General features: G+C 35.2%; 2 protein-coding genes across 2 annotated transcripts; one reads left to right on the top strand and one right to left on the bottom strand.

Annotated features, from left to right (window-relative positions):
- The first annotated feature begins 434 nt into the window (after positions 1–434).
- On the top strand, positions 435–5,021 carry LOC110372748 (alpha-ketoglutarate-dependent dioxygenase alkB homolog 4). The gene is made up of 2 exons (XM_021329706.3): positions 435–1,370; positions 1,747–5,021. The coding sequence occupies exons 1-2, from the start codon at positions 619–621 to the stop codon at positions 2,063–2,065; spliced, it is 1,071 nt and encodes a 356-aa protein (XP_021185381.3). The 5' UTR covers positions 435–618; the 3' UTR covers positions 2,066–5,021.
- On the bottom strand, positions 5,012–11,169 carry LOC110372735 (tetraspanin-33). The gene is made up of 5 exons (XM_021329690.3): positions 10,820–11,169; positions 8,044–8,244; positions 7,579–7,737; positions 6,543–6,800; positions 5,012–5,725 (listed from the first exon to the last, which is right to left on the bottom strand). Exons 1-5 carry the CDS (start codon positions 10,934–10,936, stop codon positions 5,546–5,548), a joined length of 915 nt encoding a protein of 304 aa, XP_021185365.1. The 5' UTR covers positions 10,937–11,169; the 3' UTR covers positions 5,012–5,545.
- Positions 11,170–13,001: the final 1,832 nt, after the last annotated feature.

Below are 13,001 nucleotides of genomic sequence, written 5' to 3'. Positions count from 1 at the left end.
TGAGTGTTTCTCTACTCTATTATGCATTTATTATACATACAAACCTTCCTTAAGAATCACTCTATCTATTAAAAAAAACCGCATCAAAATCCGTTGCGTAGTTTTAAAGATCTAAGCATACATACGGACATACAGCGAAAGCGACTTTGTTTTATACTATGTATTGATTAAGTCAATATTCTTGATATCGTTAAAATTAATTTAACTAAGTTGGCTTCCAGTTAGTCAATGTACAGTTCAAGGAGTAACAAGAGATCGGTCTACAGTAATACCCTGTAATGCCAACTATAAGCAATAACATGATTACTTCGATATTTATTTAACCTATTACAATAGACTTTATAATAATTATCAACATAAAACAAAACCGGTTTTGGTCGCAAAAACCGTAAAAGCGTCTACATCTCTTACTGACTTTGACACTGACGTGTGGGCAGCGTGACACATGTCATGTCACGACTCATGGACGACGAAAAATGGATTGGAGGAAAATCCGCACGCGAATTCGTTAAATTCATTTTGTGTCTCTGACAGAGCAGTCATCGTTGGCGCAGGTGTTATAATAAACAGTGAAATAAGTATTTCATTTGCTATCTTATAGTCGTATTGTGTAAAACAATGACTAAGCCCCGTCCGTGTGGTTGCAAAGGCTGCAGAACTTGTTTGGTTTGCGAGACACAATATGGAGCTGAAAACTTAAAATTGCAGCTGGAACTGGATAAAAGTAAAAGTTATGTTTATTGTCCGTTCTGTAACAAAGCGTGGCGGGGCTGGGACGTGGACTCTTACAAGCAGCACCCTAACCACGAAGGAGATTCAATAGACTACCCAGGAGTGTACATACAGCCGGATTTCATCTCGGAAGAAGAAGAACGGGTATTAATGAAAAACATCGATGAAATGCCATGGGACATATCTCAGAGCGGCAGAAGGAAGCAAAATTTCGGTCCAAAGACTAACTTTAAAAAGAAAAAAGTAGCTGTTGGTAAATTCGAGGGATTTCCAGAATTTTCGAAGTATTTGCAGGAGAGATTCGAGAGTATTAGTTTGTTGAAGAATTATTATGTGATTGAGCAGTGTTCTTTAGAGTATGATCCTAGTAAGGGAGCTTCTATTGACCCTCATATTGATGACTGTTGGATATGGGGGGAAAGAATTGTGACTGTCAATTGTTTGTCTGACTCTGTGCTCACAATGACCTCATACAGGGGAGATACAAAGAAGTATAACTTGTATTGTGCTGAACAATATGGCCCAGTAGTAAACAAAGACGGTAGTATCATAACAGATGGTAAAATGGATCAGTCCATGTTGGAGTCTTGCAAATCTGAGCTTGATGATGACATTATAATTAGAATCCCTATGCCAAGGTAATTGATTTCACATTCTACATTAAACAACACACATGTTGTTTTTTTACATCTAAGGCAACAATCTGTTATTTAAAATTGCACAATAAATATAAATTCTCATGAAAATAGTTAAATGTTGTGCAATATGTCCATGTGTCTATGAAATAGATTGTGTACAAGGTTAAATGGAATGAAATCATTTTCGAACAAATATTTAACTGTATGATTGAACAAAAATTGTATTATTTGAATTACTTTTCTTGTTTAGATTTTTGACTATGCATTTTACATAATTTATGTTTACAAACATAGTTTTCACTGAAACTATTAGTTTAACTCTTATACAATGTTGAAAAGATCTGGGAATTCCACATTTTGATATTCTTATTTCCAGGAGATCATTACTCATCATTTACGGGGAGCCCAGATACCACTGGGAACACTGCGTTCTTCGTGAAGACATCACATCAAGAAGAGTATGCATTGCATACCGGGAATTCACACCACCATACTTAACTGGGGACCAACAAGAGATTGGTAACACCATTAGAGAAATTGGTAAAACATTCTTCGATCACAAAGGTAAAAAGTATGAAACGGAAAAAGAAGTTACCAATGCCCATGAAGGTTTAGTAAACGGTATAAAATCTATTGAAATGAGTATATCACCACTAATTGAAGTAAACAAAAAGGTAGAAAACCAAATAGCTTAGACTTAGAGCTCTATGGAAACTAGTATTTTTATACAACTTCTATATGATGGGAACATTTTTTTTATTTAATTAGGTATTTATTGTTTTATTTGGTATTTAATTAAAATTTGTAATTAGTTTGTAATAGCTGTGTTTAACGCCACTAGCTACATACGGTCTTAGATTTTAGGTTTCTCGCTAGTATTAATTTACACACTTAAATTAAAATTGTATAGTTTATATAATGCTAAATACAGTAAGTAGGTTCACATAAAAATATTGAATCATCCAAGTGAAAAACTTGCTTAATTTCAAATCTTGTCTTTAGTTAACAGAGAAATTCCTGCAATTTTTCAATGAAACATTGAACATTGATCAGAGTTAGATATTCAACTAGGATCACTACTAGAAATAGTAAGGGCCGATAGAATGGAATTTTGATCTCTGATATTAATTTTTATAAAAGTAAACTTAAAAATCTACCCTCTACTGTCTGACCTTGGTAGACTTTTGATAACCAAGGATAATCGGGTCTGATACGCAGTTGCTCCTTGTGAAACACTGGTACTCAGCTACATCCGGTTCGACTGGAAGCCGACAAGCCAAGCCTCTGGAGATAATAATGATGATTTTTCTTTACTGCTAAAAAATAAGCAGAACTGTGATTATTAAAACTTGGTCATGGCTGAACGCAGCCCGCATATATATTGCACAATTAATTCTGCTACCATTGTTGCAAAACATATTTCAAAGATTATAAACAATCGGGACTCAAATGCGATGTTGTGTATGAAGATTTTTCTTTACCTTTTTTTCGCGAAAGTTTAAAAACCTTTATATTTCAAAGAATTAATTTTAGTGGTGATGGATTTTTTTACCAAATTATAAGTATTCTTATTTTTCCTTTATTATCTTTATTGTGATTGCTATTTATACATTGCAGATACATACTAATTATGTCTTGTTATTTATTGAGCAAAATACTATTGTTTGGTCTTTAATTGGAATGACTTTATCTAAATACAATTTATTCAAGTACCTACTTTAAATGCATTACAAAGCGAAATAATGTGGTTCAATATTATTCTTAATAAATTATCATATACTGAGAAAGACAGAGCCATTAGGTCCATATTACTTTTCCAAGCCACACAGTAAAAAAAATATATTTGATTTAAAACATTCAAATTAATGTAACTATGAATAAGAAACTATGGATTCATTTATTGTGTATTACCTATTCTTATAAAATTATATTCCTGAAGCCTAAGTAGGCGATTTTGTTCTGAAATATGTTACCAAATTCTAGTTAAATATATACTGTGCTTTCATATAAGATTGTGAAACGCTAATTTAAACATAGGTATGTGTGATACTACTGTTAAAAATAAATCTATTTTAACACTGGAGCAGAAATAAAGGCCCATATTACTTTTCACTAGAAATACGGCAAATAATTTTTAGTTTAACTTATATGTGAAAATAAATTATGTTCACGCATGGAAAAGGATGATGGGTAAAATTGGCCGGTATATCCAATGAAAACCATTTGCATATCAAATGATAGCTTATACCCTAAGCTTCATTTTTTGTTATGGGCACAACCTTGTAAACCACCGGAGAACGAAGATATAACACCTGATAGCATAGGACAGCCCATGGACTTGAACCACCTCAGTGCGTATGGGAGGGATGTTTAAGTGCATTATTATTGTCAATAATTGTCAGAACGAGTCACAGAAGGTATCTGTGCCCATATTTTCCAAGTTTATTGAAAAAAAAAAGATTATTTAGCAGGTAGTATTTACAACGTATGGTGTACGTATTCCGCCGTTCTGGTGAGTCTAACCGGTAAATCCAATAAAAACCATTCGCATATCAAATGATAGCTTATACCCTAAGCTTCATTTTTTGTTATGGCCAAAACCTTGTAAACCACCGGAGAACGAAGATATAACACCTGATAGCATAGGACAGCCCATGGACTTGAACCACCTCAGTGCGTATGGGAGGGATGTTTAAGTGCATTATATTATTGTCCAATGTCCATATTAGTCAGAACATATCACACGAGGAAATGCTATCTCCAATAATGGAAATAATACGCGGTGGTAGAAGTAAAAGTTTTTATGTTTTTTTGTTTTGCTATTAAAACAATTATGCCTAGTTAAGACCAATTTTAATTGATAATCTACCCTAGGCTTATTTAAATAAGTGATAAGTTGACGAAAATACATCATGCAATGAATTTTTCTACTATGGATATTATTTTAACAAAAAAAAATGGTGCAAAAAGTATAACTCTTTTGTGCCCGACTGTACTTATTTCCGGTCGATTCTTGACATGAACTGTATTATTTCAGTAACTGTAGGGTATAAGCAATAATCTAATTCACATTAGAACTTTATTGGTTATCAGGCCAGGGTTCATACAAAATTGCCCATCATCCTTTGTTCTATAAAATTCCCAGTATTAAATACACCCAGTGTTATATAAAAGTTCCATTTGTACTTATAATTTTATTCTTAATTTTTATTATAATCAGCAACTGTAATCAAGTCATTAGTTTGCAATCTAGCAATAAAAATTGTTGATAAGTGTGTAACAATAGGTACTTCCTTTTATAATTATATATAGTTACGCAAGTAATTTTTAAGTTACTTATCAATATTGTTCAACTACGTAAATGTGATCTTTATCCAAACTTGAAACTTGCATTCTTCGTAAAACTTTAAATTTTGTGCTTGCTGTCTGTTTGGAATTTTACCAATGAAAACAAAAATATAAATAAACTCATCATCACGATAAATTAACAAAAAAAATTATTTTCAGTTTTTTTCAATGACCGGTTACATAATCTGTAGGTATAAAAAGATCCCAGTTTGTAATACTTTTATTTTAATGTTCCTATATTTAGGTGTGTTTTGTGGATGGTAAAATAGGATTTTTAAATAAATGCCAAATACTGCAGTCCAATTTTGTAGTTTTATTTAATTTTATACATATTTATAATCTAAGAGTTAGGTACAATGTATTTTAAAAATATAATCATAATTTCATAAAAGTGTCAATTTAAATGTTTTATACATTTCGTTAATAATATATTTACAAAGTTATGAGTACAACATATTTTTGTCTCAGAAAATTAACAAAGTCGAAAAATCTTAATTTGAAAAAAAAAGCAGCAACGTCAGGCAAAATTATTATTTGAGGCTAAAATGGGAGCAAATCAACCCAAACAATAGTTAGAAGTAATCATTAAGGCGGCAATCATACTTAATGTAGAGAAGAATAAAAAAGTACTCATATGACATAGAAACAAAGAACTATTTCTTACTGCCAGTAAATTATTATCTTTTATAGTCTACAAACATGTAACATGTTTTGTGTTTGTTTATATTTTACAACCTTTACAACAACCACCTATGTATATGTGTGTCGACACAAATGAAAATCACTACTGACTTAAAAATAGAATCATTTGTTCTTTTTTTAGTTGTTTATGCTGTGCTAGAAGCCTGATGGTCAATGTAGACCTGACCAGCCTCCTTGTTATACGCATCTTCAGCTTCGCGTTCCATGATGATCTTCTCCTTGATTTTCCACGTGATCAGGGCCCTGGCGCTCTTCAGTTTTCTGATGCAGCGAGCCAGGAGCAAGGCGAAGATAATTCCAAGAAGCTAGAAAAAATGAACATTAATTACTTACCATTTTTATGGGTTAAGCAAACAGTAATTTATTTTCTATTTAGAGGGAACTTTACATAATTTATGGTTTTTAAGTACTGCATTAATTTCAATATAATTGTTTATTCTTGAAATAGATAAATGATATCTTTTATCACAACAATCTTAGTTCTAAGTGGGGCACGAGCTACATCTTTGCAAACAATGCTATCTGTCTCCAATAACTTTCATCGTTAGTAAACCTTATGAAAACAATAGCAATGCTAGGATCTAGTAAACTAGAACAGGATTGTTTAATGATGAAACAGTTTAACTGATATTTCATTGAGAAAACATATGACATGTAAGTTATAGGTAGGTAGGTTTATTTTGTATGAAGTAATTTAAAGTGCGTACAAAAAATTAGTTCAAATATCTTCGAATAAGTAGGCACGCTGGCTTGGTCAAATCTCAATGACCGATGATCAGCGTACCTACCTTTAATGTTAAAGGTCAATGACATTTACAGGTCATCGGATCAACAAAATATAACCTCAGCTCGATGTCATCATCAGTTGAAGCAGGTTCAAAAGACCAGTATACCCAGGTAAACCGGTTTAGACAAAGTGTGCCTTCAAGACACGTTAATTTTTTTTTTGTTTTTGATTAAAAAATATCGCAGCCATTTATTTTACCTACTAATCCTAGTTTTATACTTAGAAATATTCACAAATTGCTTTGACCCATAGGTGAACAAGACAAAAGCGCGCCAATTCTGTGACAGCTTGCTTTCATGTACTTACTGTCCTTCAACTTAAACTACTGTACTTACATTAATAAACATAACAGAAACTCCAAGTACACCAATGACAGTGGAGTTTTGTATCAGAGCATTGACCAAGGCATCCTTGCAGCCGATGCCAGCTACCCTATCGCATTGTCCTGCTGCGCTAGAAAAGCAGCAGACCTCGGGCAGAGTCAGGGTAACCAGCTCTCCGTCTATGAGCAGTGTGGCCTGTACTGTGGTCTGGTTGTTGGTGAACTCCATGCCCTGGTAATCCATGAAGGAATTGCTGCCGCAGCAACCGAGCTGAAAGGTAAGGTAGGTTAATCAAACAAAGTTTTTTTTATGACCCAATATTAATAATGTGGTTAGAGATTTTTTTTCAGAATTGATAATAAATAGATGATGATGAGGCATTGTTTCTAGCTGGAAAAATCTGATGAAATCGTTAGCTAAATATCATACAAAATAAATTTTCATTGGTAATCAAAGCAACTGCTGCTACGACCCGTATCCTTTGAAAATGGATTAGGTATATTTACCGTCGCATTTTACATCACACTAAAAGTGGTTTAGTATAACATACATACTAAAGATAAGACGACCTACATGCTTGTAGGACTTTGCGACGCAATTGTTTAACATTGAGCAAGGGCTCTAAGCCTCTATGAAGTACGGAGGTCACGTTTGCCGTCTTATATCCAAATTAAGCCGGCTGTAAGACTATAGCATTGAAATTCTATGTATAGGTACGCCCTTCCCCATAGAAAGTTATACCTAGCTACCGATGCATATTGAAGGTGTATCTACGCCAAGTACGTAGATAATTCAGACACGTGAGACAGAGTTGTTAAAGCTAATAAAAATACGAGTTATCCTCGTAGTTTCATCAACTAAGACTGTTTGTCTGTCTGAGATTTTATAACTCATACACCCACATTCACTTTTATGTTAATAAAATAACAAAGCTTCAATGTTACTATTACTAAGCCATGTTTATCTACACTTCTTTCGACCACCATACACCAGTATCTAAGTCACCAAATTTTCGGAAGACCTGTGTCAATAAACTCTCAATACTTACAGCAGATTGCAAAGCGTCCATCTCTTGTTGAATCTCGGGATCATTGTATGCCCAAACAGGCACGTTGATGTAATGCAGTAATCTGCCGCTGTCCATGGTGAAGGCCAGAATGACGACCACCAGCTTAATGATGAACACCGCCATGAGGATGCACGCATACTAGAAGGAAAGTTCTTAGTTAGAACAATCTAATTAAGGGTAATCAAAAGCATTCAGGTTAATTTGCATAAATTGAGTTAGATAGAACAAAAACATGTTTTTTTTGGGATGTCATCAAATGACCCCTCCCGAGCGTGAGGAACGTCAGACCCTTACTGACTAGACCTAGATGTTCCATCTCAAGCCCTTTAGCCCTTTATGTAACAGGGCCGCGGTAACACTTCCGAACAATCCCGCAGCCACTGGAAACCAGCTGAGAACAGCTTGAATGAACTTATCGTACTTGATATTGATGCTGATACATACCACATTAACCATGCAAGTGCTCAGCTTCAAGCTGCCGAAGAACCCAAAGATGGACACCAACAGCAGCGCCAATCCGATGAATACGCTCAGCGATGATGGGGTCATGATATACCCTGCAGAACCGGACTCGTAGAAGAAGGATAGCCCATGATAGTGAGAGTACACTGAGATACCCAGCACTATCATTAATGCTGCTATCACCTGGAATTTATATCTCATCTTAAGACAAACTGCATACTAAACTGACTGCTGATAGTTGTTGATAGTTGACCTGATAGTTTTTTTTGAGAAAGTCGTGAATCTAGTCAAAGTTTTCAGTTCGTCTAGTCTATGCCTATTGCCTAAATCCCCCATCGTAACGTGCTTAGAACATGGGTAATGTCAAACCATTAAGTGACTGTTTATTTTCTCTATCTATTGGGTAATGTTAGGACTAACATTGACTGGACACATGACTAGGGTAAGCCTAGGAGCCAGCGGAAGGTAGATACTGTATAGTCTCGTGTCATGTTTTCCATTTAGAATACTTTATTTTAGCTTTTAGCTCCAAACTCTTTTACTTCACATTTATTTGACTCTCTTCGTTTAAGCTACTATTGTGAACTTGATTTATATTTGCGATCGTGCTTGTAAGTTACAGGCACGATCGACAGGTATTATTCGAACTATCGATCACAATGTTTTTCTTCTGAGGGTCTACTGTTCTAGCGTCTACTCATAAAAAGTATTGCACGTGCTTTTGTGCATAAATATTTTCACTGCAGAAAAATCCCCGACTTGACTATCGTCAATGAATCATAACTAATCATGCCATATTTTCGATGCCAAAACACTGATATCTTTTAATCTATTTGATAAGCAATTTCTTTCGAGTATTTCGATAAAAAATAATATTATGATTCTTTTGTTTTCGAAAGCTTGATAGGATAAATTAAAAAAAAAACCTTAAATACGCAAGGTATGTGTTGACGATTTTAGATATAGATTAGGTACTTTTTATGCGAATGCACGTTTGAAGACGGACAAGGGTAAAACCGCGTTAAAAAGTAGTAGGTATTTCAAAAATAGTACAATTTTGTCTTTGTCCTCAAATCTAATCTAGCAAGTTTCTTTCAATTGAATTGGCCACGGAAGAGATAACTTAAAACCTAGATAACATTGATACATATTTAGATAGTGCATATTATAATAAAAGAAAATCTGACTTTCGCTTATGCAGTTATTATCTTAGTTTATACCCCCGAAATGCAGATAAGTATGTGCACAAAAAGGTGCATAAATGATGCAGATTCTTATTCAGATATACAACAATGAAATGTAAGAATGTGTGTAACGAAAAGGTTTATGAACTCAGTGACAGACATAATCAATCAATATTTTATTTTTATCACGGCGTAGGTACTCATTTTAGATTGATGGGGACTTTACCTCGTTAACGTGTAGGAAAAGCAAACAAAAAGGAAAAGCAACACTGCAAACTCAAAATCAATTCCTAACTCGGCTGCAAACTTTTTGAACGTCAAAATTTACAAAAGTTAGATTCCCACCACCACTTCCTACGTGTCTGTGCTGGGAAGAAGTGGTACGACAAACCTCTCAGCAACCCAGCAATTAAATCTGTAATCTCATTTTTCTGGTCTGGATAATCATTTCAATAAAATGCTTGAATAGTGTGTGTATTGTGACCTAGACTATAATCATCCTCACCTACCTAGCCTTCTCTTAACTACATATTGGAGTCGGCTTACAGTCTAATCCTATGCATCTGACTAGGTATCATTGTTTTACATAATGGAAACTGCATCTAATAAACGAAATGTCTTTTAGTATAACTTGGTTTTTAGTATAGTAAATGCAAAAGGTTGGAGTGGATTGTCAGGTGGAGTTTCTCCTTGTGCGAGAAGGCCTGGGCCCCGATTCTCCTAATTTTACTGAGATCCAATCCCGACTCAATTACGATTGAAGCGTATGTGGCATTCCGCTATGTTTTCTTTAAAATAAACGATTTTATACTTTTCTGTCATTCAATTATGAATCATTTTGTCTGCAAATCATTTACGATTGCAATATGATTGTAGAGCAAACTACCGTATAGCCCAAAATAGCAAACCAATCGCAAACCGATCGAATGTCGTTGGAATACGATTGGTCTTATATTAGTAGCAGAATGCCCGATATGGTTAAAACTGCCATTGCGATTCAATTTCTATTCGATTTCGACTTCGAGAATCGGGCCCCTGTGCCCAGCAGTGGGTCGATGAAAAGGCTGATGGTAATGATGATGCAACGGGCTGCTACTTTTCAGTCTGTGCATAGTAGGTACGAGAAAAGCATAATTTTCTCAAATCGTTACTAGACAGGCTCGTAGGTAGTAAAATCTGCAGCGATAAACCTACTTTCAGTTGGATTATGCAAATGGATGCATCTGTTAACTGTTTTGTATACTACAGCAACTCGATGGAAGATTACTTCGACATTAGAGATTGCACGTGTATTTTGTATGGATATGAATATTTTTAAAGCCCATAAATTGTGAGGTACCTACATTCTCTTTCCATTCTCTTGGGAGAGAAATCGATCATGGTTGAATTTAAAGTTTCTTTAATTGCTTTAATTTATAAAGGAAACTAAATTAATAGCTCTGGCCGGAGTCAGGCTAGAGACCTATGTACGAGGGTTTTATTTAAAGTGGTGCAATAAACAATTCGATGCTTTATCTTTACGTAAACAAGTACCTATTGAGTATTGAGTTTTAAAAGGAAAATTGAGTACTTACAATAAACATAGTCGTGATGGTTAACAATAGAAATCGTATAGACTTCATATTGTATTCGGTCTCCGTTTTAGTGAAATGTATTCCCGCATTGTTCACCACTCCTGCACTTTGCGTCATTTTTTTAAATAAAAAATTACCACTTTGTATACGACTTTACAATACTTTAGCCAACGCTATACAGCCGTGGATATCTTAATGATAACCAATGTGGAATCTGATAACGATTGTTTTAACACACATTCATGAACACAGTGTTTTCCAACTATGTATGTGCACTGATTACGAATGGCCTGTAAAACTCGGTGATGTGTGACTAACTTCGCTTCGAAATGAAGCGTGCTTTACTTTAATTACGAGACCTAATTATAAATAAGCTGTTGTTTTATTAAAGGTTTTATCGGTGATCAGACTGTAGATTTATCGGAAATTATCTTTCGATATCAGTAAGAAGGACTTATTGCACTCGGGCAGAAAATGAAGTTATGAATTCGTACACAATCAAGATTTTTGATGTCCTTTGTTTTAGGAACTGTAACTTGAAGCCACAACCTCAGTTGCCGGCTGTAATCTATGAACTGGTTATATGTTAACATCGATTGGTCACGGTTTATATTTGACCTTCATGAAATAATAATTCAATCGCGGCCGCTATGTTTGTAATATTGATTGTCCATCCCTGGTATTTGGCAGACCTGCCGGGGCTGCGGGTTGTTCGAAAGAGATACCGCGGCCCTGGTACATAAAACTCCTATGACGGAACACGACGGTTTTTAGTCAGTAAGAGTCTGACACTCCCTCACCGCTGCTAACCCACAGCGGGAGGGGTCATTTTGACGTCGAAAAAAAAAAACGGTATTTGGCAGACCTAAATTATGTAGATATCGGGTTTGGCGTACCTAGATTAAGCAACATGATTTAATAACTTAACATGTTTGTCTGAACTGATCTTCAGTCATGAATTTTCAGGGGAGTTCTCCGCTTTCACAAAACGAATCTGCCCGATTCGAGAATCGAACCCGAAACATTTCTTGCGTTCACTAGACCTACGGGGCAGTAAGCAAAATATATAACGGCATCTTGATAATATTATAGTGAGAACAACTGAAAAGATTTCGATTTTTTCAGCAACAGTGGTATGGTTTTCATCGTTTGCCTGGCCATTTCCCAAATATGTCGGGGTCAGCTTCCAGTCTAACCAGATGCAGATTACAAGGAGCGACTGCCTATCTGACCTCCTCAACCCGGAGTTGGGTTGCCCCTTGGTAAGTTTGGTTGTCAGACTAACGGCCCTTTCACACGGCAGTCCAGTTTTTTGCAGGATACCGTTTTTTGCAGGATCCCGTTTGATCGCAAAAGATATTATATGCTAGTGTTCACACGAGCAAACCGCATGCAGGATCCTGCAAAATGCTGTTCCCGTCGATTTTTGCGATTCGGTTTTGTCACTTGAAACTGGATCGTTCGTCCAGTAAAAAGCGGGAATCCTGCAAAAACGGACGTTGTGTTCACACGTAGTTCAGTTTTGCAGGATACAGTAAAATGCCGGTCCCGCAAAACTGGACTGCCGTGTGAAAGGGCTGTTACAGTATCAGATCAATACCTACCTAATGCGAAATTATATAGAATCAAGCTAGATATTACATGTCGAATGCTTATCTACAAGTACCATGTAAATATAAATACTTATCTACATTTATAAGGATGTTTTCAGGCCGATGACGGCATGCGAATATTTATCGATGTATCGATTAAGCCCTGTCGGTTATCGGTCCTATCAAAGATATCTCGGTACATTAATAACGAGTCATGTACTTATACAAAAAGACACAAGTATGTTTTTATTTTTGCGTCGTTTTATAGTTTATCAAAATTATGTGAAGGACGTTCTTTTGTCAAGGAAGTCTGTTGAGAATCATGGAAAGAAACACATTCGAGATTACAAACTATTTAAATAAATGTTTTTTTTTTCATCTTATAGAATTGTACTATTCCAGGGGTTTCTACCTGTTTACCTTCCTGATTTTGATACTTAATTTGATTCTGCAAAATGTCACAAACCTTCTCAGGGTGGTTCAAAGGTGATGTCGCCAAAAATAGATTTCCCAAGCAATTTTCGATTTATAATTTTTCGTAATTTTCAAGCTTTTCCGCTTGTGCTTGAAATGTCATTTTTTTCCTAAAG

Source organism: Helicoverpa armigera, chromosome 9, assembly GCF_030705265.1.
Source record: "Helicoverpa armigera isolate CAAS_96S chromosome 9, ASM3070526v1, whole genome shotgun sequence".
NCBI classification, from domain to species: Eukaryota; Metazoa; Arthropoda; class Insecta; order Lepidoptera; family Noctuidae; genus Helicoverpa; species Helicoverpa armigera.
This window is presented reverse-complemented; position numbering and strand designations above follow the sequence as displayed.